The following is a 24,789-nucleotide window of genomic DNA, read 5'->3' as shown; positions in this document are numbered from 1 at the left end:
CGTCTTCATGTTGCTGGTTTAAGGTCAAATAGACCAACAATACAAGTTCTCTGTACTGCCCGCCATGTAAGGGACTGATTAGATTGGGCCCAAGCTCAAAGCACTTGGACTCTTCAGGAATGGGAATCGGTTCTCTTTACAGACGAGTCCAGATTCTGTCTCGACTTCATCAACAGGCGCGTTAGAGTATGGAGACAACCTGGGGAGAGGTTACAAGCAGGTAACTTTGTGGAACATGACTGATATGGCGGAGGTTCAGTGATGGTGTGGGGAGGCATAAGCCTTCGTGGGAAAACTTACCTCCATGTCTTCTATAATGGTACTGTTACGGCCCGTAATTACTGCGATGAAATCCTTGATGCCTATGTCAGACCCTACGCTGGCGCTATCAGCCTTGACTTCATCGGTATGGACGATAATGCTAGGCCGCATAGATCAAGAGTGACTGTGCAGTATCTACAGCGAGAGACTATTCAACAAATGGATTGGTCAGCCCGCTCGCCGGATCTAAATGCCATCGATCATGTTTGGGACATGCTGCAGACAGCTCTCTCTCTCTCTCTCTCTCTCTGCCAGAAAAGTTCAGCCAAGAACGCTCGAGGAGCTGGGAATAACTTTGGTAGTTGAGTGGAACATATCCCACAAAACCGGATACGCGATCTCATTAGGGGCATGCACAGACGTTGTGAAGCTGTAATTGATGGTCATCACACTAAAACAGTTTCTGTTATTTAGGATGAGTATTGTTCAAATTAAGATTTTTAGTGAATACCTCGTTGTTACCAATTTTAAAGTTCCTGTTGCTCATTTTCCGACTGTTATTACAATTGTTGGAAATTTTGCATGCTGATGAATTTAAGGAACAATCAATTTTTAAAAATAATCTCAATATAAACCAAATAAAATATTTATTTTCACATAAGCCCAAAAATATAAGCGATCCTTAGCAAAATGTGAGTAGTATATATAGTTAACAACTTACACATATATGTTTGGCACATATATAGATATGAACGTTCAATTTTCCTGAAGTCGTACTGAACTATGGGTCAAGTTGTTCGTTTAAATACAGTCAAAGTTATCTTAGTATAGCAAAACAAAATGATCATTTATCTTTGGGGATGAAAATATTGATAATTCTGTGTATAAATGTACTTACATAGTAAGGGATTGTTTCATTTGTGCATTAACTATACATTATTTCTAAATTTATAACAAGCACAAATCCTGCTATGTCAAGAATCGTATCGCATCGGTTCCACATCGACTGCATTGTTTCGGCTATGTTCGGAACGAAATGTTTTCGCGGTACCGTTTCATTAATACGAACTAATAGGCATTTTCCCTGTATTACATTCAAGATAGTATAGTAGTAATACAAACGTATAACTATTAATCAGGCTAGTATTGACATGTAATATCTTTAACAAGTGATGTCTGATGCCACGCCATGGCAAAAGCGTACCTGGTTTTGGCTGCTAGATTACTATGGTTGCTTCTTCAAAAAGTTTAAAGACACAATTTCATATTCTAATGATATGTGAACAACTTCAAATTATTATTGTTTTGTGATAGTAATAATATAACAGACGGAAAATAAAACAAAATTATAAATTACCTGAACTATCATCTTCGACGGATCTGTAAAAAATAATAGTCACTACTTTTTAATATACAAACTTTTGTGATTTAATTCACGCAATCAAAATTGAATCCATAGAACAAAATTAGGTGTTTCGTGACTGTCAAAAACTAAGTCATTGGCATGAACATATCAATATTATTGTTATTCTTCAAACAGAACAAACTTGGGACCGCCTTTATTAATTTACTGATGCAACTACAATTTCTTTGACACCAGTTTTTACCATAATTGATAATGTAACTCATCACTTTATTTATTTAAAATCTATCTTTTGCACTTCAGAATGTATACATGAATGCTGACTGAACTAAACGAAAAAACAAAAAAAAAGCGCACCAAAATTACCAGGTCAAACACTCACCTTCTATCCCTTGGAATCATCTCAGTATCATCATCTGAAAAAAAATACTTAATTTTTAAAAAAAACACCATTTAAGTGTTTTTTGTTATTGAAATCTTTCTTTATCAAATCTTTCTGGTCAGCTTAAATTTGTAAGACAAAATAAGAAATATTGAGACACAAAACTGCATGGGGAACTATTTTGATCAAAACTAAACACGCTGCAGATAGTAAACAAGAGGCCCAGAGTGCCTGTATCGTTCACCTGAATATTTAAGCAGTCATAGCAAAATATTCTCATTAAATATTAAATTGCGCTACAAATATTTCCCTCGCAAACTTTGGCAGCTCCATCTGTTGAAACTACCAGCCAATGACATGACATAATTAAACTCACTTGCCCTTCGGTTATGGGGAGGGGATCTCAACTGTTTCCAAGGATCAATTTGAATATCATGACTGCATTTGTCTCTTTTTGTCCAGCATTTGTATTTAAAGTCTTGTGGTGGGGATCTTAACCATTTCAAAGTTATGACCCAGGGGTTAAGTCTCCAAGGGTGGGGGAGACCCCAAGGCCATCATGGAAGCATATGTGCATTCATCTTATCATACTCAGCAATTGTATATATGTATGGTTATAGGGTGGGGATCTCAACTGTTTCCAAGCTGTGACTAAGAAACTAGGTCCCTAGGGGTTCGGTCAGACCCCAGGGTCTATTCTAATACCATGACTACTTTTGTCTCTTTATGCCAAGCATTTGTATATCTAGTTCTGGGGTGAGGATCTCAACCGTTTCAAAGTTAAGACCACGGGACTATGTCTCAAAGGGTGGGGCCAGACCCTAGGCCATCCTGGAAGCAAATGTATATACATCTCTTTATATTCGACAATTGTATATATGGTTATAACTTGGGGATCTCAACCATTTCTATGTAATAAACTTTTTTTGGCTCCACCCCTTAGCACGGGGGGTGGGGGGGTCAGGCCCACCATTTGTAAATTTTGAATCCCTGCCTCCCATTTATATTTCATATCCATGGCATAATTATACAGAAGAAGTCTTTTATAGTAATATAGCCAAATTGACCCCTTTTGGCACCGCCGCTCAGCCCCTTGGGAGGTCAGCCCAACCATTTGTACAATTATGAATCCCAACCACCTAGGGATGCTACCAGTCAAATATGGTTGATATCCAGTGCATAGTTCTACAGAAGCCGTTTGTAGCAATACAGCCAAATTGACCCCTATTTCCCCCCCCCCCCCCCTTAGATCCCTGGGGGGTCAGCCCAACCATTTGTACACTTTGAATCTCCACCACCTAGGGATGCTTCCAGTCAAATATAGTTCATATCCAGTGCATAGTTCTACAGAAGAAGTTGTTTGTAGCAATACGGCCATATTGCCCACTTTTAGCCATACCCCTCAGACCCCTGGGGGCCAGACCCCGGTTTATACAAAATTGGTTCCCCTTCACCAAAGGATGCTTCAGACCAAATATGGAAAAAAATCCTTTCATTCCTACAGAATAAGACGGGTTTTAAAGAATTTGCTATGTTTCCCATATTTGGCCCTACCTCTCAGGCCCCTTGGGGGCCTGACCCCGGTTTATACAAAATTGGTTCCCCTTCACAAAAAGATGCCTCAGACAAAATATGGAGCAAATCCTTTCATTCCCACATAAGAAGATGGATTTTAAAGAATTTGCTATATTTCCCCTATTGGGCCCCGCTGCTCAGGCCCGTGTGGGGCCAGACCCACGGTTTATACAAAATGTGTTCCCCTTTACCCAAGAATGCTTCAGACCAAATATGGAACAAATCCTTTCATTCGTACAGAAGAATAAGGATTTTAAAGAATTTACTATGTGTTCCCATTGGGCCCGCCCCTCAGGCCCCTTGGGGGCCAGACCCACGGTTGATACAAAATGGCTTCCCCTTTACCCAAGGATGCTTCAGACCAAATATGGAACAAATCCTTCATTCCTTCAGAAGAAGAAGGATCTTAAATATTTGCTATATTTCCAATACAGGGCCCCGCCCCTGAAGCCCCTGGGGGCAAGACCCACGGTTTATACAAAACTTGTTCCCCTTCCCCTAAGGATGTTGCTGACTAAATTTAGTCAAATTATGCTCAGTCGTTTATGACAAGTAGCGATTTTTAAGGAAAAGTTGACGGATGACGGACGCCGGACGCGCCATGGCATAACCTCACTTGCCCTTCGGACAGATGAGCTAAAAATGAAGCATCAATCTGATGGAAAATGTCATTTTTGTACAAATACAGATTCCCTATGTCATCTGTTTTGCAATTGTAATTGTGTTTATATTATTACATGTAGAACTTCCTTTATCTGATGATCTTCTGTGGAAATGTTTATTATTTGACATCATTAGAAATGAAGAGAAAAATTACCTTGGGGATTATGAAGATGACCAAAACTATTTATTTTACACCTTAACAATAACTATAAAATATACAATTTGGAATGTTTGAAATGTAGTGAAATACCAAAACAAAAAACAAAATCTGCCTTTGCAATATTTAAAACAAGAGGCCCAATGGGCCTGCATCACTCACCTGGTAAAAATCTCACACTTGTAATATTAAAGTGGACTAAAATACAGCTACAGGCAGAATATCAGTCTTTGATTCAAAAGAACCTATCAAAAGATTGAAACATATGATGCCTGTGACCTTGAATGTAGAACAAGGACATTAGGTTGAAAGTGGGTCGAGGTCATTCATTTGAACAAACATGGTTGTCCTATTCAAGTATGCTAAAGGCCCAATATCAGTACCCTGGGCTTTTTAGTTATTGAGAAGAAGTGGTTTGAAAATTTTACGACATTTGACCCGTAATCTTGAAAGTGGGTCGAGGTCATTCATTTGAACAAACTTGGTAGCCCTTCATCCTAGCATGCTACAGGTCCAATATCAGTAGCCTGGGCCTTTTGGTTACGGAGAAGAAGTGGTTTGAAGATTTTAGGACATCTGACCCAAGTGACCTTGAAATTGGTTCAAGGTCATTCATTTGAACAAACTTGGTAGCCCTTCATGCCAGCATGCTACAGGCCCAATATCAGTACCCTGGGCCTTTTGGTTATTGAGAAGAAGTTGTTTGAAGACTTTAACATATTTGACCCATGTGACCTTAAAAGTTGGTCACAGTCATTCATTTGAACAAACTTGGTAGCCCTTCATTCCAGCATGCTATAGGCCCAATATCAGTACCCTGGGCCTTTTAGTAACTGAAAAGAAGTTGTTTAAAGATTTTAACAAATTTGACCATGTGACCTTGAAAGTTGGTCAGGGTCATTCATTTGAACAAACTTTGTAGCCCTTTAACCCAGCATGCTACAGAATCAATATCAGTACCATGGGTCTTTTAATTATTCAGAGGAAGTTGTTTAAAAGATTTATATAGACATTTGAACCATGTGACCTTGAAAGAGGGTCAAGGTCATTCATTTGAACAAACATGGTAGCTCTTCATCCCAGCATGCTATAGGCCCAAAATCAGTACCCTGGGCTCATTAATCCCTCTTATATCGAATGGTTAAAAGTGAGGTATTTAAACAAGAGGCCCAATGGGCCTGCATCACTCACCTGGTATAAATCTCACACTTGTAACCTTAAAAGTGATCTAAAATAAAGCTAAAGGCAAAATAAAATATCAGTATTTATGATTAAAAAAAATTCAAAAGAACCTGGTTTTTTTTTTAACATTTCACCCCTGTGATTGAAAGTCGAGAAAAGTCATTATTGTATAGCCTTTCATCTCAGGATGCAACATGCAAAGTATCAACATCCTGGGACCCATGGTTATTCAGAAGAGGTTGTTTAAAGATTTTAAACAAATTTGACCCCTGCGACCTTGAATATAAGTCAAAGTCATTCACTTTAACAAACATAGTAGTCCTTGATCCCAGCATGCTAATAACTAAATATCAACATCCTGAGCCTTTTTGTTATTCAGAATAAGTTGTTTATAATTATTTATATATTTTGAACATATCTGCTCCTTGTGACCTTGAATATGATTCAAAGTCGTACATTTAAACAAACTTGGTAGCCCTTGATCCTAGTATGCTACTGACTAAATATCATCACCCTGGGCATTTTTGGTTATTCAAAAGAAGTTGTTCAAAGTTTTTAACATATTTGACCCCTGTGACCTTGAATATGGGTGAAGGTCATTCATTTGAACACATTTTGTAGCCCTTCATCTTAGCATGCTACTGGCCAAATATCATAACCCTGTGCATTTTGGTTATTCAGAAGAAGTTATTTAATGTTTTTCATATATTTGACCCCTTTGACCTTGAATATAGGTGAAGGTCAGTCATTTGAACAAACTTGATAGCCCTTTACCCCAACATGCTACTGGCCAAATATCATCACCCTGGGCATTTTGGTTATTGAGAAGAAGTTGTTTCAAGATTTTAACACATTTGACCCATGTGACCTTGAATATAAGTGAAGGTCATTCATTTGACCACAATTTGTAGCCCTTCATCTCAGCATGCTACTGGCCAAATATCATCATCCTGGGCATTTTGGTTATTGAGAAGAAGTTGTTTAAAGATTTTAACATATTTGACCCCTGTGACCTTGAATATAATTGAAGGTCTTTCATTTGAATAAACTTGGTAGCCCTTTACACAAGCATGCTACTGGCCAAATATCATCTCTATGGGCAGTTTGGTTATGGAGAAGAAGATGTTTAAAGTTTTTAACATATTTGACCCCTGTGACCTTGAAAATGGGTGAAGGTTATTAATATTAACAAATTTTGTAGCCCTTCATCCCAGTTTGCTTCTGACCAAATATCATCACCCTAGGCCTTTTGATTATTAAGAAGAAGTCGGTTGTTGTTTTTTAAGACAATTGACGTCACCCTGTGGCCTTGAAAATAGGTGAAGGTCATAAATTTTAACAAACTTTGTAGCCCTTCATCCCAGTTTGCTGCTGGCCAAATATCATCACCCTAGACCTTTTGGTTATTAATAAGAAGTCGTTTAAAGTGAAATATTGACGCCGGACGGATGTATGGATGACGGACGGATGGACAACGGACGCCACGCCATGCCATAGGCTCACTTGGCACTTTGTGCCAGGTGAGCTAAAAAAATCACCATAGCCCATACTATCAGCAAGTTACAGGCCTAAAATTGTGAGTGTAGAAATGTATTTGTCCACAGGAGGAAAATGACAAAGGAAGGTCCAGATAGGGGACACATTTAAAATATCATCTACTGTATTTTACCTCTTGTGCTTTTTCCAGATGTCTTTCTCCTCGCTTTAATGATGACAACTATAACAACTATAACAATGATAGCAACCACACATCCACCCACTCCGCCAAGTATTGCTCCTAAAGGAGAGTTCTCAGGGGAGGATTCTGTAACTGATTCAAGATATAGACAAAAAATGTACGTTAAATAAGTAAAACAAATGCAGGTCAAAAATTGAAAATCAAGTTGCTTCACAATAAAGAGCAAATTCATTAAAATATGTTCTTTTTAAGGCTGATTTTTTTATTTAATTTTCATAACGTAAATGTATATTGAAGCGGAAATGCTCCTAGTCACCTTTTGTAGTGCAGTTTACGTCCTTTTTAAATGTTGAGTTCCCAAAATTGTTCACAGCATATACTGTGAAAAAATGCTGTGTACCAGGCGTCAGCCCAAATACTGTTATATTGATGATTTGGTGCTGCCCCGGGTCCAGGATTTTTGGGGGGGTTTGATCAATAACAAAGTGGTCCTTTTCACTTTGCCTTCTTCCAACAGCGAATGTCTGGTCATCTCCCCCGTTGAATGCCGATCTCCAGCTTAAGATGGCACTATTTGTATTTGGACATACAGCTGAACCTTCATACGGGGGGTTTGGTTTTCCTGACAAAATACCAAATTGGAGGTGCTTATAGGAAACATTTAGATGGATAGGAAATTCTTTTCATAATTTGGATTAAGCTTCCTATCTATATAGGATTACAATGTTCAGCAAAAAGTGTATTGAACTAGAACACTGACAGGTCAGTGAGGGCCCCGTCTTGTGGCAATATATCCCCCATTATCATCAAGGAGCAATCTGCCCATATAGCTGAGCTTGACGTTTGACATTTGGACTCGCAAGGAAGCAAAATATACATTTTACATGTACTATGATGCGAGTCTTGTTTCCTTCCACCTACATATTTGCTGGGCTAACAGAAATGTAAATACCGGTGCAATACTCATTTGTTAGCTTTGATTTGTTTTATTTCACCTTATATATACCTCCTACATCAAGAGCCAGAGTCAAAGTCAGAGATCCACTTTGTCATTGACCTTTTGACCCAAATGGCCTTGACCATTAACCTAGTGACCCTGAACTTTGGTCAGTTGACTTATTCTTTAATTCCAACCAACTTTACTTCTTGATATCATAACAAAATGTTCATCAGTGAAAAATACAAAACTTGACCTTGACCCTTTGGACCCCATTACCTGGACTTAAGGTCAGTTGACTCTGTATTAAGTTCTGAACAACATTGCTTCATAATGTCATAACAAAATGTTCATCAGGGAAAAGGTACAAAATTTAACCTCGACCTTTGACCCAATGACCTTGACCTTTGGTCAGTTGACTTCTTGTTTAATTCTGATCAACTTTGCTTCATCATGTCATAACAAAATGTTTATCAGTGAAAAGATGCAAATTTGACATTGACCTTTGAAGTTAATGACCTTGACCTTTGACCTCAACTTTTTACCTCAGTGTTTCTCTTTGTTTGATTCCGAACAACATTGCTTCATAATGTCATAGTGAAATGTTCACAAAAGAAAAGCTACAAAATTTGACCTTAACCCCTGACCCGATGACCTTGACCTTTGGTCAGTTTACTCCGAGTTTAATTCTGGTCAACATTGCTTCTTAATATCATTACAAAATGTTCATCAGTGAAAAGATGCAAATTTGACCTTGACCTTTGAATCTAACAACCTTGACCTTTGACCTCGACTTCTTACCTCAGTGTGTTTCTTTGTTTAATTCCGAACAATTTTGCTTCATAATGTCATTGGAAAATGTTCACCAGTGAAAAGCTACAAAATTTGACCTTGACCCCTAACCCGGTGACCTTGACCTTTAGACAGTTGACTCCTTGTTTAATTCTTATCAACTTTGCTTCATGATGTCATAACAAAATATTCATCAGTGAAAAGATTTAAAATTTGACCTCAACCTTTGACCTTGATTTTTTACCTCAATGTGTATTTTTGTGTACTGAACATCTTGATCAAGTTTCATGTTCATCGGTCAATAAATACCAAAGTTATCAGCCAGGAACAGAATTTGTGGAGGGACAGACAGACAGGCAGACAGACAGGCAGACAGATTACTATAGGGCACCCGTATCTCCGATACAGGGCCCTAATAAAACATCACAAACTTAATATATTGAAAAGTGATAAAAAGACAACCACTTTACCTGAAATGAAAAATATTTAGAAATCAGTAAAAGTGACCTTAAGTTATGGTGGAAACAAACGTTCACATTCATATGTAAGCGCACTTGGAAAAAGGCTCATGGTTTATTTATAGTTTGTAAAGAAACAAAAATAAAGGTAATGGATAAAAATTAATGAACCTGTAAAGGCTAGAAGAAACTTGCATTTGTCTATTTGAACGAGTATCAATCAGTTTGATGATCAGTGGAATAGAAAATATTTATAGGTTCCTTAGTTTCATGTGCACGACACAATTTCTCTCCATGGCTTAAATTACATTTTGGGCAAAATGCATGACATTACATGCGAATAATAAAAACAATTTCAAGAACGGAGGAAAGACCTAAGCTTCAAACAACGTAAAAACTACATATCCCAAATCATTTTTCATGTTTTCGTCTTTTGCCAAAAAATATAAAAAATCAGGATTTGATTATGTAAATACATATTAAATTAAGACAGAACGTCTAGCCATCAGGACTGCTTTCACAATGTCAATTTGCATGTGTTGATAAAATTGATACCGCATGTTTAAAGCATATTTTAAAAAAGATATTTTAATATGAAGTATATGAGTGATCTTCCTCAACACATACTACGCCTGCACTAGATATGGTTCTATATACACTATCAGCACACAACAAAAACGCCAAGAGAAAAACAAGGCAAAGCGACTGGAACATACTCAAAATGAAGGTTTTGTGCTAAAATTATTGATTTACCTGTAGCAGCAACTGTGAAAGTGAGTGTCCCTTTGCCCTCACTGTTGATTGCCGTTACATTATATAATCCAAACCAGGCCTCTTGCATGTTCGTACGTGTCCCCATTGACAAAGCTGACAGGTTCGATGTAAAAGGTGTATTATGTATAACAAAGTTGTCTGTCCCGTTGTTTAGCTCAGTAAAAGAACTATTTGAAGAGTTTTGGAAAGTCCATATGAATGATGAGGGTTCCGGGTTTGACAGAAACATGGCATTCATAGTTAGATTATCATGAGTAGCCAACCCCATCTTTTGGTCTGTGAACACTCTCGGATCAAGGCGCGGCGAACCTAGATGGGATGGAATTTAAAAAAAGACACAAAATAAGACTATGTATTGCTCTAGTATCCCACACATGTAGACACACACACACACACATATATATATATATATATATAGACACGCATACTACCACAAATCAACTCACATACATGCAAATATGATTTAATATATAATTAGTGCCATTAAGATAGTATAATGATAAGGAAACTTTTTTTTTTTGTGAATATACCTTGACGTCAAACGATTCCGTGGAGCTACTACCAACCTAAACTTGTCATAATGATTCTATTTGAGAACTTTCAATTTCATTTAGAAAGCTTTTACATTTGTATTGATCAATTTATAAAATGGATTTAGTTCTGATATTTCTTTCATTTCTAAAAAGTGTGGACGAAAATATAACACCTTGTATTCACTGTTTTCTTTACCGTAATATTAGTTACACGGATTTTTGACAGGGTATACGGGATAGTATGACCCTAAGGGTTTCGTATTTCCTGAGGCCGATAGTTCAAAGAAAATATGAAATCCTGTAGGGTCATCCCATCCTGTATACCCTGCCAAAAATCTGTGCAACAAATTTATTACCCCTTTGAGTCCTTTTGGCGAGTATTTCCTCATCAGTATGCGAAGCGAAACGTTTTGCCATTTTGTAAACAGCGAAGCAGACGACGAATGTGAGTTGTCTCCTGTTGCCGCAAGATACAAAGACACATGACCCGTATACCCCTTGTAAAATCACGTGATTCCACCGTATTACTGCCGAGAATCACGTGACATGACCGTAAACCCCCTGAGATTTTTGTATACCCCCTGAGATTTACGAATGCGGTTTGGTACACTGTAGTTTTTAACCAATCAGATTCCTAGATTTTTCTCAAAGGGGTAATATTAGTAACGTTATGAAGCTAATGGTGTGCTTTTATTGACATAATGAACCGTGTTAGCTACACTTAATTATGTTTTCGAGTTTGCGGTCGGGTTCAGTCGACCTAATGGAGCGTACAGCTTACAATAGAGTGCGTTATCAAGCTTACAGGGTCCTTTGGTATGAAACCAGCTGGCGACGTGTTCTTTACGGTCTTAAACTTGTTCAGACTCTTTACATTACGTTGTCAAACTAACGGCGTTTTCTTTAACGACGTTGTTAACATAACAGCTTACCTTGGAGTACGCCATTTACATGACAACGTGTTTTACCGACGTTATCATCATTCAGGTAAATTCACAATTAGCATTTCAACATATTTTGCACCAAGACATTTAAGTAAAGTTTGAATTAATTCCCTTCTGAACAAATCGTGATTACGTTGTTTCTTCTTACGTGATTAGTTACAAAGCGAAAACAATAGTGCAGGGTTCTCGTCAGCGGTCGCCAATAGCACCAAATTCAAAAATGATAATATTTTGACAATATTAAAATAGTTCTGGCAACTTTTTGGCGCAAAACAATGCCAGTTGTTCTGTCAATATCTTACAAAAATGTGCCCTGTGTCAGTATATAGCTGTAACATAGGTAAAAGTGACCATCTAGCTGCCACATCCTGGTGAATTCACTGCCCAATTAATTAATTAGTGTTTCACTATTGTTTCAATCACTAATTCCATCTGAATGGTACGCCTATAGGCACACTGTGTACGGAGCAAACAATATGTGACCAGCAGTGGTCAGGATCGAGTCCTTCCCAGACTAAAAAATGATACATTGAGGCATGTCTAAAATGTACCTCTACTTACGGGGTATTTTTAAAGTATTTCTCAAATGTGCCCCATTTGGACTCTAATTTTATCAATGTGGCACCCACTTCGAAAATTTTAGAAGTTTTGAGGCAAGTTTTAAATGTTTTTGACTACACAGGTCTCTATGCATCCGTTTGGAGTTTGGGGTGTAATACAATAACAGTTTAACGTTTTAAATGTTGGTAGGCCCTATTGTTTTCAAAATTTCGGCGTGCTGATAATCGTCAAAACTTTTTTAAGTGATATTATTTTAACGTTTTAGGGTAGTTCAACGTTTTGAAATTAATTCTTACTACAAACATATAGGCCTACACCTATAAAATAGTATGTGTGTGAAATAATGTTATATTAAATGTTAAAATTACTTGTTTTCTTTCACATTTTACTTTGGCTTTTGGTTTATGATTTTGGATTTTTCTCAATTGACTCCATCGAAATATTGTTCCTTATATTTAAATGACATTTTTTTTTTCTTTTTCTTCAAAATTGCAGGTTCAATTAATTGCAGATCATCACAGATTTTCTTCTGATATATTATTCCAATAATAACAGCAGACCTGTACCTTGCTTAGTTATTTTCATCATGTTACATCATAATCTAATTTTCATACAGTCTATGTACACTTAAACTTTCAAGATTTTCTTTTTATCATATATTTTCAATATTTTATTTTATGATCATTATGGACTGTCTGTATCAATCAGAAAAAAAGGAAAGGAAAAAAAGTCTTCTTGAACATTTTAGCCTGATAAAATATATTTTTTAGTTTAAAAATATTTTATAAATATGATTGATTAGTCAGTAGGATTTTGAAACTTATAGATGACTTCTCAAAATAGGTCACGTGATGGCATGAAAAGATGATATACATTAAGAAACAAACAAATTGATGAACTATGTCACAGTGAAATCGAGGATTCGGGGAGGGGGAGAGAAAGGGGGGGGAGGGTATAAATAGAGAACAGAGATTTAATCAAATCTTCCTGACTTACCTAAATAAAATATAGTTTTGTTATATATGTCTATACACATTGAAAAATCTTAAAAGGTTTTTGTTGGTAATCAAAATCAACAAAGTGAAGTACAAAAGTTGATATTATTCACATAAAAAGTCAGACTTAACTTGTTAGTATTCAGACTGAAAGGATTTCCCAGGATACGTGAGATTTCTTCTAGGGTCTAGTAAAAAAAAAAGTTCTCTTCATCCTTTAATTTCCCTGGCGCAAAACGCCTCGGACGCTCGACCCCCTGTTATAGCATACACTCCGAAAATTGATTTGTTTTGCCAGTGTCTTCATTTTTTCAGTACATATTTTATAACAAATAAAGAAATTATTTTATTTTGGTTTACCATATGGGAAATCTTGTTAACCTCTCTATTCATTATTGGTATGAAATATTATCATTCTTTCACTTTAAGTTCAAGATGTTTCTTGATTGTTAATCGTAGGATGTAAATCAAACATAACATCTTGTACCGGATTCAGTGGTGTTGTTGCTCATCATTTCTACTTTCATTTGCTCTGTTAATCAAATAGTTTGATTATGTGAAACAGCAGGATATATACTTATTTCTTGATTTTCTTTCACTTAGACCCTTCAGATGCTGAAGGACCTTCATTAAACCAACAGAAAGATATGGACGTCACAGATGGTAATTTTCATTTAATTTTTGGTCACCAGCTCATGCAAAGGGGATATGTGGTCGTACATATCCTAGCAATATTATCTTAGCACATACAAACTAAATTCTGGGTCTGCAGCTGAACACTTTCAATGTTATGAGCCCTGATCTTTTTTCTTTACCTTTCTAAACATTATGGCCAATTGCATTATCCTAGATTTAGGGTGTGTAGGCCTCTCATTGTTCCTACACATATTTACTTCAGACGTATTCAAAATACTTAACTGATACTTGCATTTGTAACAAAGAGGTGATGTTCCCTCCCTTCATTATAGAGTTATGTCCCCTTGTTTGACTTGTTCACACTATTCCTCTCAAAGTACTGCACCAATATACTTAATAAGCATTTCATTCTAACTGACGATTTGTGAATTATATATAAAGTCAACTCCCATATTAATAGAAATATTTTTCCTTTTGTTTAAAAAATAGATTCACTACTCTTTCCACATTACTTCACCAATTTAAGTGATACCTTTTATACAATACAGAATATAAATCGGAGGTCCTCTCCCAATTATAGAGTTATGTCCCTTTGTTTAAAAACTGTTTGTATTACTCCCGAGGTACAATGAAAATGAGACCGGTGTTCCGCCATATATATATTTAGGCATGGCCTTTATTTCAGTTTTCATACCAAAATTTATTTAAGTGCTGTTGATCTGATAGCTTCAATTTTAAACCTTGTTGTGTATATTATATATCTAGATGTATGTATAATTACTTAATTTATTCAAACCTGACAAGCAATTCATAAACTATTACATTTTCCTTTACTTTGTTACCGAGTTAACTTGATCATTAATATTTTTCAGTATAATCCCTCCTGAATTGCCAGAAGATTGTGACCCTATCCGCCACCATCAGAAGCTTAATGAGGACAGTTACAGTACTTGCTGACTTAAGTTGGGCATTTATGTCTCATAATAAACTTTCATGGTCTTTTATAAATTATTCAATAAATGATGTGATATTGTGCTTATATATATATATATGCCCGATTATTTTTGACACATGCACATCATCACATGTTCATATTCAATTCTTTCTTCTTTACAAAAGTCCCAGAGACAACAAATGATTGAACTTCAATACTTTGTGGGAGGGTAGGTTGTTTACTTCTCACATTTGTATTACTTTGTTAAGTATACTTGTTGTTTATGATTTAGAGACAGGGCTCTGTTACTCTCTGTGTTATTAACCCTTATGTAGGGTAGGGCTTTTCGTTCAGTGTAGGATTCCTGGCGATCAGCTGCTACGATACCGGTGCTGAAATCTGTGTGTTTACACTTTTGAGACGGCCGGAAGTGGGTGATAGTAATAACAGGAATAGGTTCCCGCTCCTTGCTCACATGCTTTTAGATGATGAGGCTGGGTTCGAGATTAACAGTTGATCACTCATCTTCGAGGCTATTTGGTGGGGGGAGCAGGGGGTATAAAACAGCGGGTCCGGGCGGGGATCAGTGTCTTGACAGGGTCGGTGAGCCGACCCACTTCTCCTGGTGAGGAGAACATTACCGCCTCATGCGCTGTTAACAGTGCAAAACATGGGCCGAGGTGCTGCTAACAGTACCAATACCGTAGGACTACATGAAGTTATCGTTCCTGGGATATATAGAGTGCTATAGGAACTACAGTACATGTATTAAGGGATAGTCAGGGGCTTTGGGCTTAGGCATCGATACATGGTGGTTCGCTGTAGATCTATAGGGAGCTAGGAGCACGTGGTCGTAGTCTACTGGTAGTACTGTTAGGTAGGATAGGTCATTACTCTACGTAGGGATTGGGTTTCTTAACATTAGTTGTCATTGTTTGGCACTAATGCTATGCTTTGTATTTGTTAAACTTGTTGTACATATTCATTCCGTCTTGTTAATAAACAGTTACTTGTATTTTAAACACCTTGTTGAGTTATTGAATCAATGGCTGGTATTACCACTACATCCAGCGTTCGAACCTGTAGTGAAAACAGGTCTGTAACCTGACGAAAGAGGCGAGGTCTAGAGTGGACTGCAGGGGAAGTTGTCGACTCGTTACCATTGCTAAAAACTATACGATCACAAAACGGATTTAACGGAGTGACAACGGATGCCAAACCCTCTCCGGACCTCCCCCCTATTACAGAATGGTGCCGTGACCTGGATGTAGTTGTGTAAGTACTGATGCATGATGCATGATCACTTGGTTGTTTTAAGGAAAATATCAGTTGTATTTTATATACAAGTTTTATTGGTTATAATTTGTATTTGTGACGTTGTAGATACTCTATTGAAAGATATTCAAGGCCTCTAACAATAGACTGTCTACTAGAGTTTACAAGTTTTTAGGTTGATATTTTTGTTGTTGTTGCACTTTTTTTTTAATAGAGATCTACCAATATAAATATGGATGAAAATAGTGATACTGAATTAGTCTCTGATCGGGATTATGATAGCACAGAGGGAGATACAGAGGGGCATGGTAGTGTATAAGTTCCATGTTCGTCACCCGGAGATAGACAAAAGGTGTCAGGGGTAGAAACTATCCCACTAACACCTACAACCTTTTCACCTAGAGATAGATTTTTGGGTCAGAGTAGGGCTAGGGTTTCTCGGAGAGAAAAGCAACCCGATACCTTTAATGGATCAAGTAGTGATTGGCAGGACTACATAGTACATTTTGAGCAGGTTTCTACATGGAATGGGTGGACAGAAACTGAGAGAGCTCAGCAATTAAGTATGAGTCTTCGGGGAACTGCTCAGAAGGCTCGACAGCCCCACCATTTGTACAATTTTGAATCCCCACCACCTAGGGATGCTTCAAATTTAGTTTAATTCCAACCAGTGGTTAAGAAGAAGTCCTTTAAAGGAATTGTTGACGAACGGACATACGGACGACGGACAGACGATGGACGCAACGGTATGGCATAAGCTCAAAATGATTTAATCATTTTGAGTAAATTCACCGAAAACTGCAATACTATTGCCATAAAACGGAAAACACTCCCAGTATCTTCCTCGAAATAAGCACTGATGTAATATGTTATGTCGGGAAAACCATTTCAATTATGTATTTGTCCTGTTTACTTTTAAAGAAGCACTGGTGAGCTTGACACCTGGTCGAGAGATACGGTCGTAACATCTGATTATCGAGATCTGAATGGTCGAGAAGAGACGTTTGTCGATTTTTATTGAAAGGAACACATAGTTATAGATTTTGAATGGATAATAGAAGTTCATTGAGTTTTGAACTTGCTTCAGAGTAAATTATTAACCTGGCAACGTGGTTTTAACGACTTTATCAACCTTTGCCTATTTCACTGACATTAGTTTCTTTATTCGCGGACAGGATATATGGTCATGACTTAGAGCTTAGGACTCTCAATCTGGAGACAAGAAGCAGAAGGTAACGGAAAGATAAGCCATTTTTATTTTTTCAAAAAAGACTATTCATTTTAACGAAAAACTTGCCTATGTTATTTAAAACATATTTGACCTACGGCGAAACAATATTATCTGTGATTGAATCAACTAAAATAGATGTGCCGCTATATTTCGATGGAAATAAGATATTAATCGCCGTTTGTATTATGTGCGTGTATCAGTTGCTTACTTTTTCGATCATATAATCTATTGGTTCTAGCTTAAGATTGGCGGTCATCGTGTTTGCTCAAGTGATTATGAAACGCTGCAAAAAAAGTTTATTTCAAGCATAATGTCGACATGGGGTATTCTCAGTAAGAAAAAAAATACATATAAGCAATGACTCAAGAATAATCATCAATTCGGTCAGATATTAATTTCGTGGTTTTTGAATCAATAAAGAAAATACAACATACACAAAACGTTGATCCTTATATCCTTGGTCACTGCTGTGTTAGATACACTGTTCCTAGCAGAACATGTGTACAATCCTGTGTCCAGACAGCCAGCTGTAGTCAGGGTGTAGTTACTCTCCAGTACATCTGTGGCGGTAAACAGTTTTGTGCCATTGTTTTTGTAGTACCATGTTATTGTAGACGATGGGACACTCTCCACCTTACAAATGAGAGTCTTGGATCCGTGTTCCGTCACATCAGCGTCACCTTGGTTGTACTCAAGGCTGTCTATTTCAGGAGGAACTGAAATATAGAATAACTAATTATGTAACTATGCATTATCAATAAAGTTTTGTTTTGAATTTGAACATTTGGCGATCAAGAATTTTATCCAGTGTAAATCAACTTTGATATGAATAGGAGCTGAATCATTACTCAAATTCTGGTTTATAATTTATAACGTGATTTCGAGATCATAGAAACAAAATGTACGATTCACCTCAAGAGGAAGAAACATACCCGGCTGACAAAATAATTTGTTCATATTTTTTTTATAAACAAGAGGCCCAAGAGGGCCTGTATCGCTCACCTGAATATTTAAGCAGTCATAGCAAAATATTCTCATTAAATATTATATTGCACTAAAAATATTTCCCTCGAAAACTTTGTTGGCTCCATCTGTTGAAACTACCAGCAAAATATTATTATAAGATTCTATGCTTTTTTATTCTTCTTCAGAAGTTGCTTGACATATTTTTCCCTGTGATCTTGTAAGTAGGTCAATGTCATTTTCCTTCTCAAATTGGTTAGCTCTATTCCAAAAAGTTACCAGCCAAATCTTATGAATCCATTCCTTTTAGTTCTCAAGAACAAATCCATTAAAATGTTGTTGACCTCTGTGACCTCTAAAGTAGGTTGAGGTCATTTTCATTTGCAAACTTTGGTGAGCTCTATCCCGGGAAGTCACCAGCCAAATATTATAATTTTATGCCTTTTAATTCTTCAGAAGAAGCTGTTTGAACTGTTTGACATATTTGAACGCTATGACCTTGAAAGTAGGTCAAGGTCATTTTCATTCGCAAACTTTGTTTGGCTCTTTCCCAGGAAGCCACCTGCCAAATATTAAGATTTTATAACTACCAGTTCTTCAGAAGAAGTCGTTTAAAATGTTTGACATATCTGCCTCATGTGACCTTAAAAGAAGGTCAAGGTCATTTTCATTCTCACTGCTTACTTACACTGTACTGTAACGATAACACTTGTAGTTGACTCCCCGGCAATATTTCTAGCAGTGCATCTGTAAGTCCCGTGTTGTGACCTGTCCAGTTGTCCCAGTGACAACACAGCGGAGGCAGTCAAGTTGGTGTTGTCAGGTTTGGTCCAGACAAAGGTACAGCCAGGTTTACAGTCAGCTGTACAGGTGATGTTCGGTAACGTGTCCCCCTCAGTCCAGGTGTAAGTAGTGTCCGGTGGTGAAATTGAAGTAGAAGTTCCAGGACCGTCTACAAGTTAAACACATACACATTGCAAACTGACTAGAAGTTTCGTATTGTGTGGTATTTCAAATGTCAAAATAGTATCCATGATCGCAGGAGTATCATACATAGCAGGTGCATTCCTAAAAAACTTAGCTATTGCACATTACAATGCATATTCAATACAAACACTGTTACATATGAGGGTCAATACTATATTGTTGTATCGGCAACATTGTCAGTCATGAACTTATAATTAGCCATCACCTGATTTTGTCCTGTGTTATCTCAATGTTTTTATATATCTTAAGTGTATTTCTACACAATGAAGACTTATCTTAAAAAAGAAAAATTATATTTGGCTTTAAATTATAATCGTTTGTGACCAGTGCGATGTATTTCATGTAACCTCAAATGATCGTTACTGATATTTCAAAGAGAAGCGTTATTTTTGTTCAAAGGATAAACATACATGGATCCAGTGAAAAATAAATGTTCCACCTAAATGTGGGTAATCGGGGGAAGTGCTTTCATCTTCAACAATTAACCGTTACGATTTCAAACCATTTTGTTTGAAACAAAAACTCAATGGAATCAAAAGATAAAATGTATCAGTTAATATATTGAATTGCTTTGCTTTTCACTCTAATGCTTCTATATGTTTGTGAACATTTTTCTTGTACAATATCAAATCTACGTTTTCCTGCAAAATTGACTTATTTTGAGTTTAAAATGAATATGTTACATATGTAGCTTTCCGGTTAACGGCGTCGTATTACGGCTATCCACTGGTTGAGGTAATAAGAATATATTCCTCTGAAAGAAATTCTAGTGTAAATCATGAGCAGTCATTTGATACACATACTTGTCAAGTCAGAGTAACACCACATTGCAAAGATTTATAATGAGACTAGTTATATCACTATATATATAGTATATTGTAAACTAATAAAGAAATAATTAAATAAATTATATTTTTGTATGTCTCTAAGCAATGAAAAATTCACACTATTTTATTCCTATGCTAATAAGATTGATGACAAGTTCTTTCACATTTTTTTTTTTCATTTTTCATATTCACAGAGTTATCACAAGACAGTAATTTCTCTGTTATGAATACATACACTTTACAGTAACACTGACGTCACTAGAGGTCCGACTCCCGTAACCGTTACTGGCCGTACACCTGTACACGCCCGTTTGACCACGTTGTATGTTGGTGAGCTGGAGATCTGACCCTGTTGTGTGGGACTGTCCATCCTTTGTCCAGCTGTAGGTACAGACTGGGTTACAGTCAGACGAACACGTGACGGTAGGGAGAGTCTGTCCTTCTGTTAAAGTGTAGGATGTAGTTGGTGGTGACAACCCCACACTGGAAGGACCGTCTAAATCAATAAACGAACCAATATAAACTTATACCGTACTAGAAATTTGATTTTGTTGTCCTGTTTATTCTTTCTTGTGGAATAATGTTAAATCTCATTCTACATGGTAATTTTTATACATACAAATTAATCTTTCTATCTCAAACATGTTTTGCTGTAAATCTGAATCAAACAAACTCTATTGCTTCTAGACATTTGAAAACTTAAACTGAACTATTTGAACTATTCTGTAGCAATATATATTATTTTGAAAATGCATAAGAAAATTATTTCTTATTTATACTTCTTACTGTGTAGTTCTTGCAGCAATTTTTTTTCAAACGTACATCAATTTAATGACGTCAAATTTTCAACAATAATCTAACAAAAACGTAGCAACAACAACGCCAGTCAGTTAGGTGTTCATATCATATCAATGCTAATTCAACGTTATAACCACGTTTGAAAATTTGCAACTTTAAAGTAATGTTACAATAATATTCAATATTATTACATTATTTCAAGGTTATTTAACAATAATAAAGCGTTTAAAATATTTCAACGTTCTTCAAAAATACCTACCCTGTGCAGGATGTGAATGTTTATCCGACGCTCAATTATATCATTTGAAACATTATTACGTCATACTAAATGCAGATTTTTTTCGTGATATGTTAAGTTAATCCTTTCGCTGCCACAGTCAAAACCTTTATTTTCCGTCAGGCCAAGATTTCAGTATGGCTTTCAAAAGCCTTGTTTTGTTGCCCCTCCCCTCTGCCCTTGGGGCCACCTACCATTTATACAAAATTGAAGGGGGGTGGGGGGGGAGGCACATCCACTGTTAATCAAAATTGAGTCCCCTAGGCCTAAGAAGGCTTCAAACTAAATTAGAATAAAATCCCTTCATCCCTACTCTAGAAGAAGGGTTTTAAAGGTTTAACCTCTATTTTCCCTATTGGGCCCCTCTCCTCTGGCCCTACTGGGTCCACACCCACCGTTTATACACAATTGAAATAGTTATTAAAGTATTGGACCGTAGAAGGCCACTCCCACATATATAAACAGTTGTTGAGTTTTATATGATAAATGTTTTATGTTCGGTTGAACATAGTGAATTAGAACATTAGGATAAAAACTCTTTATCCCTACGCTAGAAGAAGGATTTTAAAGATTTTACCTCCATTCCCCTATTTGGGCCACTCCTCTAACCCCTGGGGGGCCCACCCACCATTTATACAAAATTGAATCACCTTGGCATAAGGATGCTCCAGACCTAATTGGGATGAAATCCCTAAATACCTATGGTAGAAAAAAGATTTTATAGTTTTACCTATATTTCCCATACTGAGCCCCGCTCCTCTGCCCCCAAGGGGGGTCACATCCACTGGTAATACATAACTAAATTAGGATAAAATCCCTTAATCCCTTCTGTAGAAGAAGGATTTTGCAGGTTTTACCTCTATTTCCCATATTCGGCCCACCCGTCTGCCCCCAGGGCGGCCATACCCACCCTTTATACAAAATTGAGTTTCCTTGGCCCAAGGATGCTCCAGACTAAATTAGGATAAAATCCCTTAATCCCTATGGTAGAAGAAAGATTTTAAAGGTTTAACTTCTATTTCCCCTATTGGGTCCCTCATTTCTCCCTCCAGGGGGGGCCACACCCACCGTTTATAGGAAATTGAGAGCCCTTGGCCCAAGAATGCACCAGATTAAATTTAGTTAAAATTCACTAAGCCGTTCAGGACAAGAAGTGTTTTAAAGGAAAAGTTGACGGATGGATGGACAATGGACGCTGTGGTATGGCATAAGCTCACCATAGTCCTTCGGACCAGGTAAGCTAAAAATCAAAAGCTTTATTTGAATAAAATACTGCTTAGCATTTTCATTGACTAATACAGGCTTCCTAACAGTGTATATACATGTAACTTACACATCACAGACACAGTTACAGTTGTAGTTGACTCCCCGACAACATTCCTAGCAGAACATCTGTATGTCCCGTGTTCTGACTTGTCCAGTTGTCCCAGTGACAACACAGCCGAGGCAGTAAAGTTGGTGTTGTCAGGTTTTGTCCAGACAAAGGAACAGCCAGGTCTACAGTCAGCAGTACAGTTGATGTTAGGTAACGTGTTCCCCTCAGTCCTGGTGTAGTTAGTGTCCGGTGGTGAAATTGAAGTAGAAGTTCCAGGACCGTCTACAAGATAAACACATACACATTACAAACTGACTAGAAGTTTCGTATTGTGTGGTATTTCAAATGTCAAAATAGTATCCATGATCGCAGGAGTATCATACATAGCAGGTGCATTCCTAAAAAACTTAGCTATTGCACATTACAATGCTTAAATACAAACACAGTTACGTATGAGGGTCAATACTATATTTTCTATCGGCATCATTGTCAGTCATGAACTTTTAATTAGCCATCAGCTGATTTAGTCCTGTGTTATCTCAATATTTTTATATATCTTAAGTGTATTTTTACTTCAACTTGAAGACTTATTTAAAAAAACACTTTATATTTGGTTTTAATTATAATCGTGTGTGACCAATGCGATATATTTCATGTAACCTCAAATGATTGTTACTGATTTTTCAAAGAGAAGCGTTATTTTGTTCAAAGGGTAAAAATACATGGATCCAGTGAAAAATTAATTTTCCACCTAAATGTGAGTTACCGGTGGGGGGGGGAGGGGGAGTACTTTCACCTTGAACAATTAACCGTTACGATTTCAAACCATTTTGTTTGAAACAAAAACTCAATGGAATCAAAAGATAAGTTGTATCAGTTAATAAAATAATTGCTTTGCTTTTCACTCTAATGCTTTTATATGTGTGAACATTTTTCTTGTACAATATCAAATCCACGTTTTCCTGCAAAATTGACTTATTTTGAGTTTAAAATGAATATGTTACATATGTAGCTTTCCGGTTAACGGCGTCGTATTACGGCTATCCACTGGTTGAGGTAATAAGAATATATTCCTCTGAAAGAAATTCTAGTGTAAATCATGAGCAGTCATTTGATACACATACTTGTCAAGTCAGAGTAACACCACATTGCAAAGATTTATAATGAGACTAGTTATATCACTATATATATAGTATATTGTAAACTAATTTAGAAGTAATTGAATACATTATACTTTGTATTTCTCCAAGCAATGAAAAATCCACACTATTTTATTCCTATGCTAATAAGATTCCATATGTACACAGAGTTATCACAAGACAGTAATTTCTCTGTTATGAATACATACCCTTTACAGTGACACTGACGTCACTAGAGGTCCGACTCCCGTAACCGTTACTGGCCGTACACCTGTACACGCCCGTCCGACCACGTTGTATGTTGGTGAGCTGGAGACCTGACCCTGTTGTGTGGGGCTGTCCATCCTTTGTCCAGCTGTAGGTACAGACTGGGTTACAGTCAGACGAACACGTGACGGTAGGGAGAGTCTGTCCCTCTATAGGAGTGTAGGATGTAGTCGACGGGGTCAAACTTACAGTTGAAGGACCATCTGAAATAATTAGGTATTGGTATATGTACTCTATAAAACGTTATCTGCATGCAGTGTAATTTTCACGTTTAGTATTCAAATTTTAATTTTCGATGCTTTGAATTTGTGGTTATAAGATTGAAGGTTAGGTAGTGTTATCTGATAAAAGGTGTATCACGTCACCTCACATACAGTTGTATTAGGAAGAACATTACGATTGAATTATGTGTATCATTGGCGAGACCTTGAGTACGTAAACGCAATATCACATGTTTGACCTTTGACATGTGGTATTGAAGTAAAGTCATGTTGATATGAAATATTCATTTGGTTTAAATTCCTATTTTGTAAACAAACAAGAGGCCCAATGGGCCTGCATCACTCACCTGTTATTAATCAAACACTTGTAATCTTAGGATTTCATAAGAACCTATTAAAAGACTTAAACATATGACGCCTCTGACCTTGATTGTTGAACAAGGACATTAGGTTGAAAGTGGATCAAGGTCATTCATTTGAACTAACATGGTAGTCCTTCATCCCAGCATGCTACAGGCCCAATATCAGTACCCTGGGCCTTTTGGTTATTGAGAAGAAGTCGTTTGAAGATTTTACGAAATTAGACCCCTGTGACCTTGAAAGTTGGTCAAGGTCATTCATTTGAACAAACTTGGTAGCCCTTCATCCCAGCATGCTACAGGCC

The 24,789-nt window shown here is 37.0% G+C and overlaps 1 protein-coding gene across 1 annotated transcript in view; it reads right to left on the bottom strand.

Annotated features, from left to right (window-relative positions):
- Positions 1-24,789, bottom strand: part of LOC110449982 (hemicentin-2-like) — a 68,909-nt gene that overhangs the window by 9,932 nt on the left and 34,188 nt on the right. The window contains exons 6-15 of the mRNA XM_021497176.1: positions 23,847-24,107; positions 22,517-22,780; positions 20,344-20,604; positions 18,983-19,246; positions 17,766-18,047; positions 10,202-10,531; positions 7,578-7,883; positions 7,253-7,393; positions 2,007-2,040; positions 1,619-1,641 (exon numbers count right to left, since the gene is read on the bottom strand). Coding sequence (XP_021352851.1) covers positions 1,619-1,641; positions 2,007-2,040; positions 7,253-7,393; positions 7,578-7,883; positions 10,202-10,531; positions 17,766-18,047; positions 18,983-19,246; positions 20,344-20,604; positions 22,517-22,780; positions 23,847-24,107 — 2,166 coding nt within the window. The remainder of the gene's footprint in view (positions 1-1,618; positions 1,642-2,006; positions 2,041-7,252; positions 7,394-7,577; positions 7,884-10,201; positions 10,532-17,765; positions 18,048-18,982; positions 19,247-20,343; positions 20,605-22,516; positions 22,781-23,846; positions 24,108-24,789) is intronic.

Source organism: Mizuhopecten yessoensis, unplaced genomic scaffold (assembly GCF_002113885.1).
Source record: "Mizuhopecten yessoensis strain PY_sf001 unplaced genomic scaffold, ASM211388v2 scaffold4859, whole genome shotgun sequence".
NCBI lineage: Eukaryota > Metazoa > Mollusca > Bivalvia > Pectinida > Pectinidae > Mizuhopecten > Mizuhopecten yessoensis.
This window is presented reverse-complemented; position numbering and strand designations above follow the sequence as displayed.